This window comes from Arachis hypogaea, chromosome 11 (genome assembly GCF_003086295.3).
Source record: "Arachis hypogaea cultivar Tifrunner chromosome 11, arahy.Tifrunner.gnm2.J5K5, whole genome shotgun sequence".
Classification (NCBI taxonomy): Eukaryota; Viridiplantae; Streptophyta; class Magnoliopsida; order Fabales; family Fabaceae; genus Arachis; species Arachis hypogaea.
The window spans coordinates 146,312,873-146,334,378 of NC_092046.1; the positions used below are offsets into that span (position 1 = coordinate 146,312,873).

Consider the following 21,506-nt stretch of genomic DNA (forward strand, 5'->3'; position numbering starts at 1 on the left):
GAGAACTCTCCTACACTTCACAAACTCTCAAACACTTGGCTCTGGATTGAACCGATACCAAATATAAGTATAATACCAACACTTTATTGGTCATTCAATCACTTAAATAACACTATTATTTTTCATCTCTCAAACTCACCAACACACTCATAGAAGAAAAGAGAATTTCTAACAACTCAATGCATTTTCATTCGTATGGAGATATGATTAAAGTACATGTGTTCAAGCCTTTATATGGGCAAAGTTTCATAATAAAATAATAATTTTTATAACAACTAAGTACCGTTGTAATATTTCATGAAGTTAGTAAAAATTTTTACTAGTCAAGTTATTTATTCAAATTTGCTTCAAATCCTTCAAATTTAGTCATCAACTTGAAGCTTTCAATCATGATTCTTCGTTCTTCATAAATATTGTGTTGTCTTGCGCTAGAAAAACAACTTGGATTCTTGTCCGTTTCTACCACCTTCTAATTTAAGATACAACTTGGTTTTCAATTCCAATTCAATTTGATTTTGAATTTTTTTTAATGTTCTAAGATGCTGTATTTGTACTTTTCTTAAATATTCTTGATTTAATTATCTAACACCTTTGTCTGTCTTTTTGGATATCTTGGTAAGTAATAATCTATTATCAAACGCACTAAGATTTGATTTAGTAAAATTTTTTAAAAAGGTATAAAAGTATAAACACTTTATTTTATATTTAGTAAATAAAAAAAAAGTATGTGAGTGTATTTGCAAATTTTAAAAGTTTAAAGTACTTTTGAAAGCATTTAAGAAAAAAAAATTTAAAATTTATTTATATTTATCAAAATTAAAAAATTTAGTATAATTTCATACATTAATTAATATTTAAATTTAATTCGTATATTAATATTTATTATAATATTTTTAAATTTTAAAAACTATTTTACCGCACTTGTTATTACTTATGTTTATTAAAAATTATTTTGAGTAAAGTATCGTTTTTGTCCTCGACGTTTGGGGTAAGTCCTATTTGTGTCCCCTAACGTTTAAATCGTTATATTTGTATCCTTAACGTTTATAAAAGTGATTCAATGTTATCCTACTTAGTTTGAGTTTTAAAAATCCCTTCTTGAAGTTAGAATACAAATGTCTGGGATAGAATCGATGATCTATTCCGAAAAGAGAAATTCTCCACATACAAGTCTTTTCACATACAAGTCATACAAGTCATTTATTTCTTCTTCTTTTTCTTTCTCCATGCCTCCTCTTTTTCTTCTCTTTCTTCTTCTTTTTCCGTGCCTCCTCCTCTTTTTCTTCTTCTTCTTCTTCTTCTTCTTCTTCTTCTTCTTCTTCGTTTCTGCACGTTCTTCTTCCTCTTCTTCTTCTTCTTTTCTTTCTTTTCTTTTCTTGCCTTCTGTTTCTCCTTCTTCATTTATGTGCTTTTTTCTCTATTTTCTTTCTTCGTTATTTTCGATTTCCATTGTTTTTTGACATCAAACTCTGAAATCGTTTTTGAAGAAGAAGAAGCAGCAGAAGATGAAGAGGAGAAAGAGAAAGAGTTCTGCATAAGGTGTACTTCAACAAATTTTGGGTGTATTTCTTAAATCATTTGGGTGTATTTTCGTAATCCTTTGGGTGTATTTCTGTAATCCTTTGGGTGTATTTTTATAATCGTTTGGGTGAATTCCCGTAACCGTTTGGGTGTATTTATGTAATTGTTTGGGTGTATTTCTAAAGTTCCATTATCTTCAAAACGATTTCAAAACTTGATTTCAGAAACCATGAAAATCGAAAAAAAAAAACGAAGCAAGAATACCAGTGATAAACACAGATAAAACAACGAATGAAAAGGCAAAGAGAGAACGCACAAAGGAGATCAAATTTGACAAGAAACTCGTTTTTATGGAAGAAGAAGAAGAAGAGTAGGAGAAGAAGGAGGAGAAGAAGAAGGAAGAGGAGGAGAAGAAGAAGGAGAAGAAGAAGGAAGAGGAGGAGGAGAAGGAGGAGCACGCCATAGAAATCGTATATGGGTCAGCATGTTTTTTTGTTAAGTTTCTCCCAACTTGTATGATGACTTGTAAACCAAATGACTTGTATGTGTAGCACTCCTCTTCCGAAAAATAGCTCATCAAATGTTGAAACTAATTCCTACAACATTTATATAATTCACTTTTTTAGGGATATAATTGAATCTAAACACAAACAATGGGTATAATATTAAAATCGAACACATCCAAGTGAGACCTAAGTGAGACCTAATTGAGAATGAATACATCCAAATAAGAATAATTGAAAAATATAATCTGATTTGTTAGTATAATTGATAGTAGGATAACATTGAATCACTTTTATAAACGTTAAGGATACAAATATGACGATTTAAACGTTAGGAACACAAATAGAACTTACCCCAAACGTCGGGGACAAAAACAATACTTTACTCAATTATTTTTAATTTACTAAATATAAATACTATTACTTTTAAGAAATTAAAATTTTATCAAATCAAGCCTAACTTAAGTCAATTGATCATTAGTATTCACCTTTTATTCCATGTACTAATAACATTCATCGTGCCATTTCATTATGCCTCTATTTTGTTTTTTTTCCATGTGCACCTTCTCCTTTTATTTAGCTTGTCTAATGGCATTTCATATTATCATTTAAAAAATGTTTGATAGCAAAAAGAAAAAATTAGACAAAAATAATTATAAAATAAATTTTGGCTATTTTTTTATCGTCTCTCTAATAATACCATTAACTCCGCAATCAATTATAAAGGAATCAGTCCTAATTTTTTTTTTAATTTATTAAATTATATTAAATATATATTAAAATTATTTATACATATATAATACATATGAAAATATAAAATTTATATTAAAAATAAATTAAAATATATATAACTTATTTTAGTACTCACTTGTTATTTTTTAATTTAATTGTTATCTTAAAAAAAAGTTATTTAAGGAATACTGGGTGAGAGAGACTCTCAGCCTCAACAATAGTCAAATCCATCATCATCCGTTTGCTATGGCTTCTTCTAGCCGTCAACAAAACAAGCAGTCTCCTTCTACTTCTACTGTGATTTGTTTCTTTAAGATTATTCTCAGACAAACTCTTCAAAATGAAGACTTTGTAAGCATTTTCTCGTCTTCTCCATTCCCTCTTTTTCTTTTAATCTGTTTATCTTTTGAGATATTGTTTAGTTAACAAAAAGTTTCTCTCTTTATTCCTATATATATAATTTTTCTCGTTTATAAACATTTTCTTCATAGAACACACATGCATGGCTTCTTAGCTACAAATATAGTAATAGTAAGCTCCTTCCTGTTATTTAAATCATTTTCTATTTACAATAATGTAGGCTTAATTATAATTAATCTTTTAGCAGAAGTACATAAAAAAATAAAAAATAAATAAAATGAATGACAACCTAAAAACATATTAGGTGGTTACATTTTATGTACTCTGTATGTATTCTTGCTACAAAATTAATTATGATTAAATCTACATTATTGTTAATGAAAAATGATTTAGGTAACACTTTCACTAATCAAGATTAGGAAATATCATAGGGCATATTTGATTTGAAAAATTATCATATTCATCATCATTTTTCGTTATGCATGAGTTCTGATTTTGTTATTACTGATTTTGTCTCTACCAATTTTCATGTTGGACTATCCCGTCCTTTATCATTTTTTTTATTTCACTCCTAGTCTTTAACTATGCAAATAATGCTGCAAAATAGCCATTCGAAATTTGAAATTAGTCTCTCTTTTAAAATAGGTGAAAGATTAATCACGGAAAAATATGGTTCTGGCCTATCAAACTCATTGTATTTAAGCCTCTGAATAGTACTGAATGGAGAGTAGATTCGACTAATCATGATGGTAGAACTTTGTTTAAAAAGGGTTGGAAAGAGTTTGTTGCATATTACTCTCTTGATCATGGCCATTTGTTATGGTTTGAGTCAGTGGTCAGCAGCCGATGAAAAGGCCAGAAGAACAAAAAACTAGAGATGTGGATAGTAGTCCCAACACCCAAAACATGAGACTTAACAAGGGACGGCAGAAGAAAAGATTGAATGAACCATTGCCAAGAGAAGTCCGGGCCAACAGAGGAAAAAGCTGAGAGCACCAGTATTCTAAAGGTAGACAGTTGGAAAATGACACACAAATCAGGGGATGTGGAAAGAAGCTTCAATTCGCACGGTATTAAATCTAAAGAAAAAAACCATGAGATGCCAGTGTCTGTCAATCAAGATTCTAATGGTATGTGTCTCATAATTAGATCATCCTTTCCTTTTGTGGATTCAAATGTTGATTTTGAGTTACAACTTGCAACTGTTTTTTGTACATTATAGTGGTAGTTTCTGATTCTTTGTTTCCTATATGTATAAGGCAAAAGGAATAGAAGAAGAAAAGATTCTGAATCTCCTGTTAGGCCCTGTCCTATAAGACCTGAATCTCTGAAAGAAGCTAAGAAGTTTAAGTGGGAAAAGCCCTCTTTCATCATCAAGATAACTCAACGGTCTCAAACGAGAGCACCATGTGTAAGTATGGGTTAATACATATATCCATGTTGAAAATTATGTATCATGTGAACTTCCATGTGCTATCATTCTTCCAAATTTTGTGTCTTATTTCTAACCATGATGACATAAATATGATGTGCTGCAGTACTTTTCAACTAAATTCTTCAGAAAGTATTTTGAAAATAATCCCCCAGAATGCAAATATAAGGTTTGGAAAGAAGTTGTTCCCTGCTAAGTTGATCTGTAGGCCATCATCATGTGATGCCTTTATCTCTGCTGGTTGGAATCTTTTTGCTCGAGCTAGTAAATTACAAGCCTGAGATGTTTGTTTTAAGCTCATCAATAGAAAAGATCCATGTTGATATTCGTGGTCAACAACGCCGCGGTAAGGCAATTGTTTAGAAATTCTTAAGCCGTGTTATTCTGTAAAAAATTAAGATATCAGTACAACATTGAAAACATAATTAACTTTAAAAATGGAATAAAATTTAGCATTATCCTCGTTAAAAAAATTATATTAAAAATTAATTGACCCCGTGTTTGACTTGGAGTACATCTTACAAATATTTAATTCTTCCCTTCCTTGAAACATTTATAGCAGCAAAATTCCAATCTCAAGGAAACTATTGTTAGTTTTGGTTAAAAATGCAGTTAGCTTATGAACGCAGTGAGTATGTATTTGGTTCTTAATGTAACCACAATATGTTGAATTCTATAGTATTTTTTATTGTGGTACATAAATTGCCTAACTTATTTTTAAAAATAAAAAATAAAATATTTAAACTTTATTAAATAAAAATAAAAAGTTATTGTTTATTCTAAATTCTGATACGTTATTTTATTTATAAAACAACTCTTGTTTATTTTGAACTTGATAGAAGTCTATAGATCCAATCAATTTTGTTTATAAAAAGTTATTGTTTATTTTAAATCTGATACTAATGCGTACTCTAAACTTAGAAATCTATAGATCCAATAAAAAGATAAAAATAAAAATTTATTGATTATTCTAAATTCTGATATGTTTATTTATAAAACAACTATTGTTTATTTTGAATGCGAGTTCTATGGTGCCTTTTGTTATGATGCCTTTTATTATAGCGTCTAAATTGTCTAATTTATTTTTAAAAATAAAAAATAAAATATTTAAAATTTGTTAAATAATATATTTACTTTTTTTAGTAAGTTACTCATAATGTGACAGGCATAATGTGAATCTTCTTGCTGGAAGAAAAATGACATTCCATTCTTTTGGCAGGAAAGGAGGTTAGTGTTGTACGTTCTCCCTCCTCTTTTAACAGAACATGCATCTTAATTCTCGACACTTTAATCACGTGACATTCTTGTGAACTTGTGAGAGACTAATAAACCATTATAGTTTTGACTTGTGATATTTAATTGTTTTTTTATATTTTTTTTATGTATTAAAAATCATTTTTATTTTCTTTCTTTGTATCAATTTTTTTTTTATCAAAAATACATATAATGTTTATGTTCCCTCACAAATCTGTCATCCCATTACGCATGGCTTCAGACATTTTATATTTTTTTTTTTGTTGTAAACCGATCTGATAAAAGTTTGTAGATTCAATCAAAGGACAAAAACTAACAAATTATTATTTATTCTAAACTCTAATATGGTTACTTTGTTTTCAAAAGTTATTGGTTTATAGTACTTGAGGCTTACATTTCATCTCAACCTATCCGTGGAGAATTTCTTTAATCAGTAGTATTCAATATGACTTCTTTCAGGTTTTATCCACTCTAATATCACCTGAAAAAAAAAAGTATAATTCTAGTTTCGAGGTTAGATTTGCCAAGCAGACAAGCGAAGTTAGCAGAGTTTCTCCTCATCTCTCCTCCTTCCCCTTATCATAGAAAAAAAACTAACCATAATACACCTTTCAGTACGTGAAAACAGAAGTCCGGGATGGCACCCAATAGTGACCGTAAAACTCCATGTCTGCGGGAAGGCAAATAAAAAAGTTATTGGTTATTCTTAACTTGATACCTGATACCTGATACGTACTCTGAACTCAAAAGTGTATAGATATAATCAAAGGACAAAAATGAAAAGCTATTATTTATTTTGAACTCTGATACGGTTACTTTGTTTACAAAAAGTTATTGTTTATTTTTACCTACTCTAAACTCAGAAGTCTATAAATCTAACTAGAGGACAAAAATAAAAAGTGATTGTTTATTCTAAACTTTGATCCTCATTTCACCTGCTAATCAATGGCTGTCTGCTGTCCATAAATTCCAGTCTAAGTTCTGGTCAGTTTGTGTAAGTGTGCCCCAATAGATGGAGGTCCTGAATGAGAATTCACTATCTAGTTTTATAGAAAGAAGTACCCTTTTATTTATAAAATAACTATTTTAAATTCTGATCCTCATTTCACCTGTTGATTATGTTGATTAATGGCTGTCTACTGTCCATAAATTCAAGTCTGAGTTATGGTTAGTTTAGGTGATTGTGCCCCAATAGGTGGGAGTCTTGAATGAATCCCCTAACTAGCTTCTTAGAAAGAAGCACCCAGCCGTTACTTTATTTACAAAATAACTATTTTAAACTCTGATCTTCATTCCACCTACTGATCAATGGCTGTCTGTTGTCTATAAATCAAAGTCAATTTAGGTGACTGTACCTAGGGTTGGAAGTGAGTCAAGCCAGCTCATGAGTTAGCTCGAGCTCGACTCGTTAATAGTTCGATAAGCTAAGTTTGTGAGCTAGTGAGCCAAGCTTGAGCTTAAAATTGAGCTCATAAATTAAATGAGTCGAGTTTGAGATTGGATAAGCTCGGCTCATTAGCTCGTGAGTTGACTCGTATATATATATATGATCTGAATTATTTAAAAATTTTTATATATAATTTTGATGTAGGACATAAATAAAAAATTTATAATTTATTGATAGATAACAATATTTAAAATTGATCTTTTTAAATATTTTTTAAAATATGTAAGTTATCATTTATTGATATAGAATTATAGATTATGTATTTATGTTTCTATTATTTGAACCAACTTGTGAGCTCGAGCTAGCTTGTGAGCTTTCGGTGAGTCAAACTTGAGCTTAAGAAATAGGCTCGATTGTTAATGAGTCGAGCCGTGAGCCAAGCTCAATTTTTGTGAGCCAAACTTGAGCTTAGTCTAGCTCAACTAAGCTCGGCTCACTTCCAGCCCTAGTCTGTACCCCAATAGATGGGGTCTTGGATGAATCTGCTAGCTAATTTTTTAGAAGGAAGCACTCGCTGTATAAAATAATTATTGTTTATTAGAAATATATAGATCCAATCAAAAGATAAAAATAAAAAATTATTGTTTATTCTAAACTTTAACTTTGTTTATAAGAAGCTATTACTTATTCTGAACTCTGATACATCACTTTGTTTACTTCTAGCCAAAATAAAAGTAAAAAAAAAAAAGGAGTTAGTCAATGACTTAATTTTAAAAAATTAGTGTATATTTTTATTTTTATTTTTAAAATTTTTTGTTTTAGATTAATTAAAAAGTTAATAAAATATTATACATATTTTCTATTATCATTCTATTAATAAATTATAAGTCATAACACATAAATACATATTTTTTAATTAATATTTTATTTATTTTATATATGGCAAACTAATATTAATTTTTCTTGTTGAAAGAAAAAAAATGAATACGTTATGAAAAAAATGAAAACTCACATGTTACTGTTTTTAAATAAAATTGTTAAATTAAAAATTATTAAATAATGTAATATATTTAATTAAATTATTATTTAATAATTTTTTATTATTAATTTAATGTAAAGATAATTGTATGTGAATATTTACCTTATATAAAATACAACATTAAGATAACAATTCAGATCAAGATGGCCACCGAAAAATTCTAACAAAATATTTGAGATTTTATTTTATAGTAAAACAAAATTTTAATAACTAAAATTTATAAATAAATTTCTTAATTGGCTAAGAATTATATAATCTACGTATTTTATCTCATAAAAATAACATAATATAATGATAGAAATTCAGATGCAGTCGACCTCACATAAAATTGATACTTAAAAATCGTTAAATAATTTGACTAAATTTTTATTTAACGACTATGGAATATCCACTCTAAGTGAAGTCAATTTCACCTGAATTTTCACCAAACATAATACTTATTGTACTTGTTGTCATCATATGATCATATGATCATACTGATAATCAATCTCTGGTTTTTCCCTCATAAGAAATGATGACGTAGAGTGATGCTAAAAAGATAGAAGCGAAGACCCAACACCGAAGACCGTAAAAGAATGAATATTGATAGAGAATTCCACCGTAAAAGAAAACGAATCAATTTTGCGTAGGTAAACGTTTCGGTCTCTCTCTGTCTCTCTCTCTCTCTCTGTAACGAGCGTGTGCACTAAGGAACCTCTCGCTTCTCTCTGCATATAGCTGACTCACTCCATAGTCTCCACATTCATTCACAGGTTAACTAACTTTCAATCTTCATTCTCTCTCTCTCTCTCTCTCTCTCTCTCTCTCGCTGCAGCTGCTAGATAATACGACAAAGACTTGGAACCCTCGAATTCCCGTACATTTTTTGATCAACCCTTTTACTCTCTGAGTAGAAGGGTAACCCCAAAGGTGTAAGCTTTTCTGCTTCTATTCGTCACGCAATGCCGGACGGAGAATCCTCTTCCGCCACGTCATCGGCGGAGCTGGAGCCCCATTTAAGCGTCGCTGAATACTTGCTGCAGAACCTTAGTCTCTCTGAAGTCAAAGATCATGACGACCAAGCTGTTAAGAAAGACCCCAAAAAAATTGCCAGAAGGTAAGTGTCCTTGGTTTGTTGTTGTTTTGGAGATATCATTATCGTCATCATCATCATTGTTATTCCAAGGACCAAGGTTAAGCCATGGTGGAATCTTACGGTATTTCATAGTGATGTTAGCTGTGCAAGTGGTTTATTATGTGTTTGGTTAGTGAGAAATGGAGTATACAGAGTAAAGAAACTTATTGGGCGTTTCTAGATTCTTTGCATTGGGGCTATGCCAGCTAGTATTATTTTTGACAAAGCTTGCAAATTTTTCGATCTATCAAAATTTTCAACTCAGCATTTGTGTTTCTTTGATGTTGCGGAACAATGATTAAGCTTAAAGAATGTTGCTGATTTATAAATTTTATTGCAAGTATGGGGAGTTTGCTCATCTTTCTGATTCCATGTGCCTTCTGGAACCCTTGGAATCTTACTCTTTTTTGTTTTGCTCTTTCGGAAGGTACCAGTTGGAGCTGTGCAAAAAAGCATTAGAAGAAAATATAATTGTATATTTGGGGACAGGTTGTGGGAAGACCCACATTGCTGTGCTGCTTATGCATGCGATGGGTCATTTGATAAGGAAGCCCCAGAAAAATATATGTATTTTTCTTGCCCCTACTGTGGCGCTTGTTCATCAGGTGATCTTTCTTTACCTGTTGCTCAATTCAACATTATCTTTTTATTTGTTTATGGAGATCCAGAAAATTATTTTTATTTCCAAATCAACCTTTAACTAATCGAAGCATGCTTTGGTTCATCATTGCCATTTATTCTAATCTGATCATGTTTTTGTTTATCATTACCAATTATTCATTGATTTCTTCTGAAGTCATTTTTTTTCAATAATCTATAGCAAGGGAAGGTTATAGAAGACTCTACTGATTTTAAGGTTGGGATTTTCTGTGGGAGCTCCAAGCGCTTGAAACGTCATCATGATTGGGAGCAGGAAATTGGACAGCATGAGGTGACAGTAGACAAATGGCAATGCTAGTTAAAATTAAATCACGTACAAGTAAAATTTTCCTATTGTATTATTGCACTATTGTATATGCAGGCATGTTGCAGCAACTTTGACCAAGGGGTGTTGAAAGAAATGTGGAGATTAAAAAAAAAAAAAAATTAAACTTGATACATGGAAAAGTTGAATAAATTTAATCCCATTTTTAATCTGATGGGTTTTCTTCTGAAATTATATGCTTTTTTTCCTTCCCACTCTTCAGGTTCTTGTCATGACCCCGCAGATATTATTGCACAACTTATCTCATTGTTTCATTAGGATGGACATGATTTCACTTTTGATATTTGATGAATGTCATCATGCTCAAGTCAAAAGCAACCATCCTTATGCAGAAATCATGAAAGTATGTTATGCTTGTGCTCAAGTTCGCTGAACTCAACATTAATTTTTGTATAAAATCTTTCTGTTTCTACATCTTTTTTTTCTTTAGCTTTTTGACAGTTCAGAATTTGATATTTTGGTAGGTCTTCTACAAAAATAATTCCAAAAGTGTTCCCCGTATTTTTGGCATGACTGCTTCCCCAGTCGTAGGAAAAGGTAAACATCCCTAATCTTGTTTAGGTCAGTGGACCAATTTGATGATTATTTTTTAACATGAAATTGTTATTGTCAATATCTTGATCTTTACATATATTTCTATGAAGTGTGCATGCTGTGTCCCATGTATAACACATGGACACACTATCAAATTGGTGTTCATGCTTTCTAATTTGCTTTCACTGTTTTTCCTTCTGTGATATCAATATGCTGTCATATCATAAGATTATTTATTCATGCTTATTTCCCGTCCTTGTCCATTATTAAGGGTATGTATGCATGTTTCTTAGACATTGCAACTTTGCTAGATACCATCAGTGCACTTTTTCCCATTTTCTGAATATGTGTATTCTTTTTCAGGGGCTTCCAGTGAAGCAAATCTATCAAAAAGCATCAATAGTCTTGAACAAATACTTGATGCTAAGGTGGGCTATATACAGTACAATATGTCAAATTACTTCAAATTTTTGGTTATCACTTTTAAATATAGTCTTGAATTGCCTACTTGTGCTGGTCTCAGATGCTGGGTGCTGTTGCTAATATCTAGTTATTTGGACCTCATTTATAGGTATACACAGTTGAAGACAGGGAATTGCAATCTTTTGTGACCAATGCAACAATTTCTGTATATCATTATAGCTCAGTTGCAAATGGAACAGATAGCTTGTATACAACTTACCATGCAGATCTTGATCTGATCAAATATCAGGTACACTTTTGACATGGGTCTTAAGACAATTAGATAAACAAGCTTTATCAACACTGCTTTATTTTGTGCGAGCAGTGCATAGCAAGCCTCGGTAGGAATGTAGAAGATCACCAGAAACGGATGAACACAAAAAAACTTCTAAACAGGATACATGAGAATGTTGTTTTCTGTCTGAGGAATCTTGGCATTTGGGGAGGACTGCAAGTAAGACTCTTGTATTATATCTTAAGCTCTCATGTAATCATTTGAATGGAAAATGATTATTCAATATTATCTTTAAATAATAGTATATAATGTACCATAGGGAAAAAATGTATTGTCACCATTTGTTCCCATTTGATGGTATGCCTTACCACCTGACAAATAATTAATAAAAAGTATGCCTGCAATATGCTGTGGGATTCTTCTTGTAGAGTTAAGGTTACATAATTTTAGCAAAATTCTCAACTCTAAATAGATTCATGAAGAAATATCTGTCAAATAACCAAATAAAAACTATGCCTGCTCTTCTGAATTTTGTTCCTTGAAGACGATGGCCTAGCACTGATTATTGCGAGTGAAGTTAGATATGCTTTTCAACGATAAGGGGAAGTTCTTTGGTTTTAATCTCATTTATAATCTATCTTAGCTTATCATTGTTGATATTTTGTTCAATTATTATTTATGTATACTTTTTCTCTTCTCTAATATTCCTGTTAACCTTCTAAGGCTAGTCATATTCTTTTGAGGGGCGATCGTTCCGAGAGGCATGAATTAGTGGAGGCAGAAGGAAATTCAAGTGATGACTCTGTGTGTGATAAATATCTATCTCAGGCAGCTGAACTCTTTAACTCACATCTGAAAGGTATTTAAACATTGCTTGATATTTTTTCAATAGTATCACTGCTGTTACCGAGGTCTTCTGACTTCCACTACTAAATCCTTACACTGTTACACGTGCTTTTTCCATTTTACGATATATTAGGTTATTGTTTATCTGCCAATGAACGATCTCGTTATAATTTTTTTAAAGATATGTTTAAAACAGTATTCCTGCATTTTAAAATATGTTCCTTGTGAAAATGCTGTTATTTGTTGTGTATATCTGTAGGTGACGGTGTATCTGATTTATCTTCTATGGAAATAATGAGAGAGCCCTTTTTCTCATCAAAACTTTTGTGCCTCGTTCAGATACTGTCCTCCTTTAGGTTGGCAATCAAGTCTCTCTCTCAAATCTCAAGTTTTGATAAAATTGTGTTCAAAGTATTCCTTTCAGATGTGTGTCATATAGCATGTGTCACATTTATATGCGACTTCTCATGGATCGGTTATGAATCTTATATATGTGGACAAAATTTGCTATGATATTTTGATTTCTTGATGCAACAGAACCAGAAACATATAGTTGATTGCAGGATCCATGTCATTTATATATGAATTCTCATCGCTTGGTTATGATCTTATTTATATGGTCAATTTTGCTGTGATGTTTTGATTTCAGGATGCAACAGAACCCAAAATGTATCATTTTTGTTAATAGAATCGTGACTGCAAGATCCCTGTCATACATACTTAAGAAGCTGAAACTTCTAACACAATGGAGGAGTGATTTTCTAGTAGGAGTCCATGCTGGATTGAAGAGTATGTCACGCAAGACCATGAACATCATTGTTGAGAAGTTTCGCTCTGGTGAGGTAAGCTTTGATATTGGGATTCACTCGTTAGTTTTAAATGTTATGTGAGCTCTGAAAAAGTCTGCAGGATTTTGTATACTTAGTTAGAAGTTCTGAGTTCTCAGTAATGTAATGGTGTGGCAAAACTGTGTAATCATTTGTTTTTATAAAGTAAAGGCTCTTTGATTTTACTGTTACCAACACTCATTTGACAATAAGCACATTGAGAAAAATGGCAATGCCTTTTATATTTGAAACTATGAGAGAGCTTGAAGCTGCTGTGATTTCTATGAAAAATATTTCACTTAAACTAAAATGCTGCTGCATGTGGGATCAAGAATTTTGTTGTTGAAGCTGCCTTGTGGTGAGTGGTGCTCAAATGGTAACAAAATAATTATGATGATGGCTTAAATATGTTAACATTGTATAGCTTGTCAAAGAGTTTAGTGATAGTTAGTAATATGCATATGTGGCTTATGCTGTTAACAGTTGAATCTATTGGTTGCAACAAAAGTGGGTGAAGAAGGACTTGACATTCAAACTTGCTGCCTTGTGATACGGTTTGATCTTCCTGAAACTGTTGCCAGCTTTATACAGTCAAGAGGCCGTGCACGTATGCCTCAGTCAGAATATGCATTTTTGGTGGACAGGTAGCTTGCCAGCAATACATTTTAAATTTAAATGTAAATCCATTGGTTTAACTAATTTTGTATCTCATTATTACAGTGACAATAAGAAGGATCTCGATTTAATTGATGGTTTTGAGAAAGATGAATGCCGCATGAATATGGAAATTGCTGACCGTACATCAACTGAGACATACATAATCCCTGAGGAAAGAATATTCAGAGTAGATTCATCCGGTGCTTCTGTCAGTTCTGGATATAGTATTTCATTACTTCACCAGTATTGTTCAAAGCTTCCACATGATGAGTATGTACCTATTTTAAGTTGGGCCTTTGTATGATATAGCCAGGACATTCATGGAACAACTCTCTGATATTTTAAGACATTATCTATCTTTTCAGGTACTTTGACCCCAAGCCAAGCTTTTATTACTTTGATGAAAAAGATGGGATAGTCTGCCACATAATATTTCCATCCAATGCACCAATACACTTAATTGTCAGTTCACCACAGTTGTCTATGGAAGCTTCCAAAAAGGATGCTTGCCTGAAAGCAATTCAAGAACTGTATGAAATAGGTTCATTAAGTGATTGTCTTTTGCCAAAGCAAGAGACCACAGAGCCAGAGGAGAAGGATTCAAGCCCATCTAATACAGATGGTTGTGAAGGTCAAACTTTTGCTGTGCTCTATAAATCATTTTGTTTAATTGTCTGTTTTTGTGTTGCCAAAAATATACTTCATAGATTACCTGTCAATGAAGCTATTAACTAGATTGACAATTTTGACATGCTAGTCATTTTCAGGCTATTTCAATTCTTCATTGTCCCTCTTTGGTAATTATTGTTGTATGTTGTATTCCTATTGCTTAAACATTTTAGCTTCAATCCATTGTCAATTTGGAAACCTATTTATTATTATTCAATCTTTTAAAATATTTTGACCACTTCAGCCATTGTTAGCATGGTCAATCTTTTTTTTGGGTATGTTGCAACAAGTAATTGGAACTTGGAATATAGTAAGAAATTTAAATTGATAGTGGATCAAAATTACATCTGTCTTAGTCTTATATAAGCTTTGTTTGACACCATTTTGCTGCTTGTCCATGTTTTGGGTGTGTTTGTGTCAGATCTTAAGTGTCGTATGCTGACAACATGCATTTATAGAGAGTCAACTAAAGTTGATCTTTCTTTTCTTTCTCTCCATTCTAGCATGGAAAAGCATAATGTGGACGAGGGAAAAATTCGAAAAAAGATACAATACAGAAATTTTGAATATTCTAAAACAATTTTAAATTATGAATGAATAAAAACACAGGCAGGTGTGAAGCTTCTATGCACATATATATGCATATACACCATGTTTATTTTCCTAGCTATCAACTTATGATTAGAAATCTTTAAATATCATTCTGTTGTATTTCACTTTTTCCCCCTTGTTTGCAGAGGACAATTCAAGAGGAGAATTACATCAGATGTTAGTTCCTTCTCCCTTTAGAAAGTCTTGGATAAATGAAGAGAAAATTGTTCATCTCAACTCATACTACATAAAATTTTGCCCCTCTCCAGAGGATAGGGTTTACAAAAAGTTTGGTCTATTCATCATGACATGTCTTCCAGCAGAGGCTGAGAAACTGGAACTTGATCTTCATCTTGCTCATGGTAGATCTGTTATGACATCATTTGTTCCATTTGGAGTTGTAGAATTCGACAAAGATGAGGTAAATGGCATTTTATTTTGTGTTAAGCAAAAGAAAAAAAAAAGAATTTTAAGTTTATGCTTGGACTCTTCCTCTTGCAGATTAAGATGGCTGAACGTTTTCAAGAGATGTTCCTTAAAATTATTCTTGACCGATCAGAATTTGTTTCTGATCTTGTAACCCTGGGTAAAGGTGCTGAATCTCACAATGGTTCATCAACCTTCTACCTTATGCTTCCAGTTGTATTGCAAGAATATGAAAATATCATGACTGTGGATTGGAAGACTGTGAGAAGATGCCTTTGTTCACCAATTTTCAAGCCTCCACCAGATGCTGTGTACCAAAAGCCTTATCCTTCTGATTCATCACTTCAACTTGCCAATGGTAAAAGAAGCATAAGAGATGTTGAAAATAGTTTGGTATATGCCAAACACAAAAAGCTCTTCTATTTTGTCACAAACGTGAACCGTGAAAAGAATGGATTAAGTCCCAGTAAAGATTCAGGCACTTCAAGCTATGCAGATGACTTACTTGAAAAGTAGGTACCTATTTATTATTGGTTCATCCTTTATTTTTTCTTTTTGCACCTGAAATTCATGATTACTGGTAATACCATTCATATTTGTTGGATACATTTTTAAACGGATACTCTTTTTTTTAAAAGGACTGAAACCCGAGAAATGGATACTTCTAAATGTTTATTTAAGTTGGGATTTGATATATTGTACTTAATATCTTTGACAAGAACCTTTCAATGTTTGTATCAGGTTTAGTATTCATCTCAAACACCCTGAACAGCGACTTCTGCATGCAAAACCAGTTTTCAATCTGCACAACCTGCTGCATAATCGGAAGTATGAGGATACAGGTACCTTGTTGGATACTACTCTGCTGGTGGCTAAAATTTGTTGTAGTATTTTGATTGGGTTTATGAGATTATATAGCTAACATAATATCAAAATACCTCCTGTCCTGGGAACAGTCTGAATAAGTCACATACACTGATACAAGGATGTCGAAACAAATAACTGGATGAAAGAAGGGTGTTTTACCTCTGTGAGGCAAATAACTATATAGCATCGAAGCAGAGTGTGATTTATCAATTTTCTATTTGTTAATTTTGTTACATCAATATCACATCAGCATCTAGCCACATTTACTTAATTAGGAGAGAGTAGGTCTATTGATTTTTTTATTTAAAAAAATCATCCAATAACAAATACAAAGAGTTAATCAAATTTAATCCTAAACTCATCTCCCCCCCCCCCACCCCCAAAACACCAAAAAAATTCTTAGCTTCATAACCTGAAATGTTGAGAACCCTGATAATCCTATTTCTTCAGCCATCATAATGTATTTACATAATATTATAATTTGATAATTAATAATCTACAGCTCCAATCTATCACCAGCTATGCTATTGTTGCAGTCATCGCTTCCTAGAACTACAGTCAAGGTTGTTTCACAGGTTTAGATGAATTATGCTTAAGAACCTTCTTATCATCATTTTCCACTATGATTCTTGATTTGCCGCACATAGACTACCTTTTTTTCTTCATTTAGTGATTTCGAGAACTGGTTGACCAAAAACCATAAGCCATTGAGGATGAGATTCCTTTTAACTTTCCATCATTTTAAATCTTAAGTAACTTTAGTTAGTTATCTTAGATTATTGATAACTTTGTGTTTTTGCAATGCCGATACTTGTCTCAATAGGAGGACTATTTCTAATATCCCATATTGTCTCTTCCCATTGATGGTAGGGAGAGAAGGATCATGATGACATACCTGGGCATTTTTAAGAATTTCTTATTGACTATGAACTTTATGTCTTGATTTTGAACTCTCTTTTTTTGTCTTCGGACTCTTCTCTCATGATTGTAATTTTAACTGTCAATAACAGAGCCACAGGAGCTGGAGGAGTTCTTTGTTGATTTGCCTCCTGAGCTTTGCGAATTGAAAGTTGTGGGTTTTTCGAAGGATATGGGTAGTTCCATATCTTTGCTACCCTCAGTTATGCATCGTCTTGGAAACTTACTGGTTGCTATTGAACTCAAGCAAATGCTGTCTCGATTCTTCCCAGAGGCAGCTGAAATTAATTCCCATACAGTAAGGCCAGAGATACTTTTTATAGATATATAAGTACTATATTCTCTTTCCTTCATTTGTTGTTGTTCTTGTACTGTGTGGAAGAATGTTGTGGTTTAGAGTTACTAACAGTTGTGACAACTACTAGATTCTTGAAGCTCTCACAACTGAGAAGTGTCAGGAACGGTTTTCGCTTGAAAGACTAGAAGTGCTTGGAGATGCTTTTCTCAAATTTGCTGTTGCACGCCATTTTTTTCTCACATGTGACAGTCTTCATGAAGGAGACCTTACTGCAAGGCGTTCTAATGTTGTAAATAATTCCAATTTGTATAAATTGGCTCTTAAACGCAATTTGCAGGTGAAGTTACACTTTCAAGTTTCAACTGACATATTCAGTACCTATATAGCAAAATTGATTATTTTGCTCTCTCCATTCTTTTGAATTTATATGATATACAGGGCAACTAATTTTGGTTACTAGCTGTGTTGTCAAATAATTTAATATATATGCTAAAATTGGCTCGTAGATAAAAGACATGCTTTGTGGGATTTGGATCTTCCTAATTTTTCTCTTTGATGAAATCAAACCTTTGTTTAACAGAGAAGACATATAACTCTGATAACTTGTTTTATACTAAAGCTGAAAGAAATTCTTATATCTTCCACAGAAAAGATTACCATACTTGGAAGTACTAACAAGGATATATGGTCCTGAAAAATTGTAGAAAGTCTGAAAGGGTGAAATTATAGAAACTAACAGAAGGCTTGTAACTTTTCTTTCATGTGCTATCTTGATAGAAGCTTTAGAATTCTTACTTTTGTTACCAACTTATCTCTACCTTCCTGCCTTATAATCCCAGGTCTATATACGTGATCAGGCGTTTGATCCCTGTCAATTCTACGCATTTGGCCGTCCTTGCCCAATAGTTTGCAACAATGAAACAGAAGAAAGTATACACTCATGTTTAAATTCTGTTAAGGAGCAAGGAAGCTCAACTGAAATCCAGTGCAATAAAAATCACCACTGGGTATATAGAAAAACAATTGCTGATGCAGTTGAAGCTTTGGTCGGAGCATTTATAGTTGACAGTGGCTTTAAAGCTGCAATTGCATTTCTTACGTGGCTTGGCATACAAGTTAGTTTTGAAGCCTCACAATTGATTAATGTTTGCCGAGGAAGTGTTGGCTATGTTCCTCTCTCTGCTGATGTAAACATTCTTTCCCTCGAAGATAAGTTGGGATATCACTTCATTCATAAGGGTCTGCTTCTTCAGGCTTTTGTGCATCCTTCTTACAATAAGCATGGAGGAGGTTGCTACCAGGCAAGGCTACTTTACTGTTGACCCCCAATGTCTCAGTTCTGATAAGAATGATTTCTGTACTTTATAAATCTAAGAACTCCGATAAGACACTGATTATTTATCTGTTGTAACCTGACATTTTTTTTTTTTTGGCAGCGACTGGAGTTTCTTGGTGATGCTGTGCTGGATTTTTTGATTACTTCATACCTGTACTCAGCTTATCCCAAGCTAAAGCCTGGTCAATTGACGGATTTGAGATCGTTGTCTGTTAACAATAAGGCATTTGCCTGTGTTGCTGTGGATCGCAGTTTTGATAAATTTCTTTTATGTGATTCTAGCAACCTTTCTGAGGCAGTAAAAAAGTATGTGGCCTATATTAGAAGACCTTCATCAAGTAATGTCAATGAAGGGCCGAAATGTCCAAAGGTACTAAGATCCATTTACATTTACTAATATACATTATACTTGAAACTTATTTTTGGAATTTTTTTTGGTCTATAGAGGTTAGCTATTATTTTTCAAATTCTTTTTGGGTATTCAATTGGAACCCCTAACAGCATATTGATTGATTATGCCAAGTTGTTACTGCATTTTTTGGTTCTATGGTTTGGGTTATGGTCTTATGAACGTGAGTAAACTCCTTTAGATGTTCAAATCAACAGTTCAAAAGGATGTGGTAGATATGTATTACTTCTTAATTATGCATAAATTATAATTTGAGTCTAAAATAACCTTTTTGGTTGTTTCAGGCTTTGGGTGACTTGGTGGAATCTTGTGTTGGTGCTATTCTTCTTGATTCAGGGTTCAATTTGTACAAAGTTTGGGAAATAATGACTTCATTCTTGGATCCAATCATGAAATTCTCATCTAACCTGCAGCTTAGTCCCAAGAGGGATCTGCAAGAACTATGCCAATCTCATAATTTGGAGTTGCAACTCCAAGCATCAAAGTTGACTAAAATGTTTTCAGTTGAAGCAAAAGTGATTGTGAATGGTACATGTCAAACAGCAGTGGCAACCGGGCAAAGTAAAAAAGAGGCTACTAGAATTGCTTCACAGAAACTATTTTCAGAGCTAAAGGTAAAAATAGTATAGAGGGTCTGATTGGCTTCCATTTCTGGTGGCAGGTTCTGTCATAATGAGTTTCTTCATTATGCATTGGGTTAAAAAACTGTTACACTTTTAATAAGCATAATTATAGGTTGTGATGTATCAAAACAGCAAGAGAGATGCATTTTACTTTCCTCAGCAACAACTATAAATTGTTTATATTTACTATGGTCAGTGTTATTGGGTTTGGAACTTTGGATGTACAGGCTCAAGGCTGGAGACCAAGGTCAAAACCTTTGGAAGAAGTTTTAAAATCTACCTTTAAGGGGGAAGCAAAACTTATTGGCTATAATGAAACTCCCATTGATGTAACAGCAATTAATTCCATTGAGCACTCGACGGTTAATGGGAACTTAAGTAGCAGCAACTCAAACCCGATAATTCGCCCCCTCCGTGAGGTGATTGGTATAAAACCTGTTGACCAAAAGGTTCAACATTCTTCTAAGGGACAGCGTAGTGGAACTTATGATAATCGTGATTGTGCCGGTGATTTATCAAGGACAGGTAATATAAAAACCGTACTTAGGTCTTAAGATGCCAAATATTGTAGCTGGTGCCATTTGCTGTTAATCCCAAATAATTTTTCATTGTTCATTTAAAGGAACTGCAAGGTCACGATTGTATGAATTCTGTGCTGCTTCTTGCTGGAAACCACCGACATTTGAGTGCGTCTATGAAGGGGGACCAGATCACATGAAGTTGTGAGTACCTCATTAATTTATTCAATCTTTTAGTTACATATACTATTCTACCCAGATTTTGCTGCCTGAATTGGTTAAGTGCTTATAATAACCTCCTTGTCTCAATTGGTAGATTCACATACAAGGTGACCTTGGACATAGAAGAATCCCCAGATGTGATTTATGAATTCATTGGGGAACCAAAACCGAAGAAGAAAGACGCAGCAGAGTCCACGGCTGAGGGTGTGTTTTGGTACCTGGAACGCGCAGGTTACCTGCCTAATAAGCGTAACTAAACCTCTATTAGTCTAGATACACATTATTACGAATATGCTTATGATTGATCATCAAAACGATTAGGTCATTCCAAAATCCTGAATGAGACACGGCCTACTCTGTTGTTGGTCAGAAAGGAACTTATGAGTGAGGGTGTGTTTTGGTACCTGGAACGCGCAGGTTACCTGCCTAATAAGCGTAACTGAACAGATTCATAAGTTCCTTTTTGACCAACAACAGAGTAGGCCGTGTCTCATTCAGGATTTTGGAATGACCTAATCGTTTTGATGATCAATCAATCATAAGCATATTCATAATAATGTGTATCTAGACTAATAGAGGTTTAGTGATTTGTTGCCAAGAGGAAAATTTAAGGATATTGTATAGTATTACTTCACTTGTGCAGCTGTGTCTAGGCAGTGTACTTGGTAATGGTATCAGTGTTAAGTGGATCATGAATTTGAAATGTAAATATTTGTGATTTGAATCTTGTGTTAATTTGTT

The 21,506-nt window shown here is 32.8% G+C and overlaps 1 protein-coding gene across 3 annotated transcripts; it reads left to right on the top strand.

The window, feature by feature from the left end:
• Positions 1–2,963: 2,963 nt before the first annotated feature.
• LOC112723385 (dicer-like protein 4) lies at positions 2,964–21,163 on the top strand. 3 transcript variants are annotated; one of them, XM_025774746.3, is made up of 31 exons: positions 2,964–3,107; positions 3,762–4,246; positions 4,376–4,527; positions 4,655–4,894; positions 5,714–5,775; positions 8,738–8,857; positions 9,043–9,324; positions 9,770–9,947; positions 10,163–10,273; positions 10,530–10,670; positions 10,792–10,864; positions 11,225–11,289; positions 11,433–11,573; positions 11,649–11,777; positions 12,282–12,417; positions 12,664–12,760; positions 13,054–13,246; positions 13,715–13,875; positions 13,952–14,158; positions 14,254–14,519; positions 15,295–15,569; positions 15,650–16,086; positions 16,316–16,416; positions 17,452–17,657; positions 17,785–17,994; positions 18,497–18,958; positions 19,094–19,363; positions 19,687–20,016; positions 20,253–20,550; positions 20,648–20,747; positions 20,860–21,163. In XM_025774746.3, the coding sequence occupies exons 7-31, from the start codon at positions 9,170–9,172 to the stop codon at positions 21,020–21,022; spliced, it is 4,905 nt and encodes a 1,634-aa protein (XP_025630531.1). In that variant the 5' UTR covers positions 2,964–3,107; positions 3,762–4,246; positions 4,376–4,527; positions 4,655–4,894; positions 5,714–5,775; positions 8,738–8,857; positions 9,043–9,169; the 3' UTR covers positions 21,023–21,163. The 3 variants fall into 3 exon arrangements, with proteins under 3 accessions (XP_025630531.1, XP_025630530.1, XP_025630533.1); XM_025774745.3 differs by lacking the exon at positions 8,738–8,857; XM_025774748.3 differs by lacking the exons at positions 8,738–8,857; positions 9,043–9,324.
• The last annotated feature ends 343 nt before the right edge of the window (positions 21,164–21,506 follow it).

What these genes read in the sequence shown, in the direction of transcription:
- LOC112723385 (XM_025774746.3), top strand. Translation starts at nt 9,170, where the DNA reads ATGCCGGACGGAGAATCCTCTTCCGCCACGTCATCGGCGGAGCTGGAG. An exon ending in CTGTGGCGCTTGTTCATCAG is followed by an intron (nt 9,948 to 10,162) that starts GTGATCTTTCTT and finishes AATAATCTATAG; the next exon opens with CAAGGGAAGGTTATAGAAGA. An exon ending in TCGGAAGTATGAGGATACAG is followed by an intron (nt 16,417 to 17,451) that starts GTACCTTGTTGG and finishes TGTCAATAACAG; the next exon opens with AGCCACAGGAGCTGGAGGAG.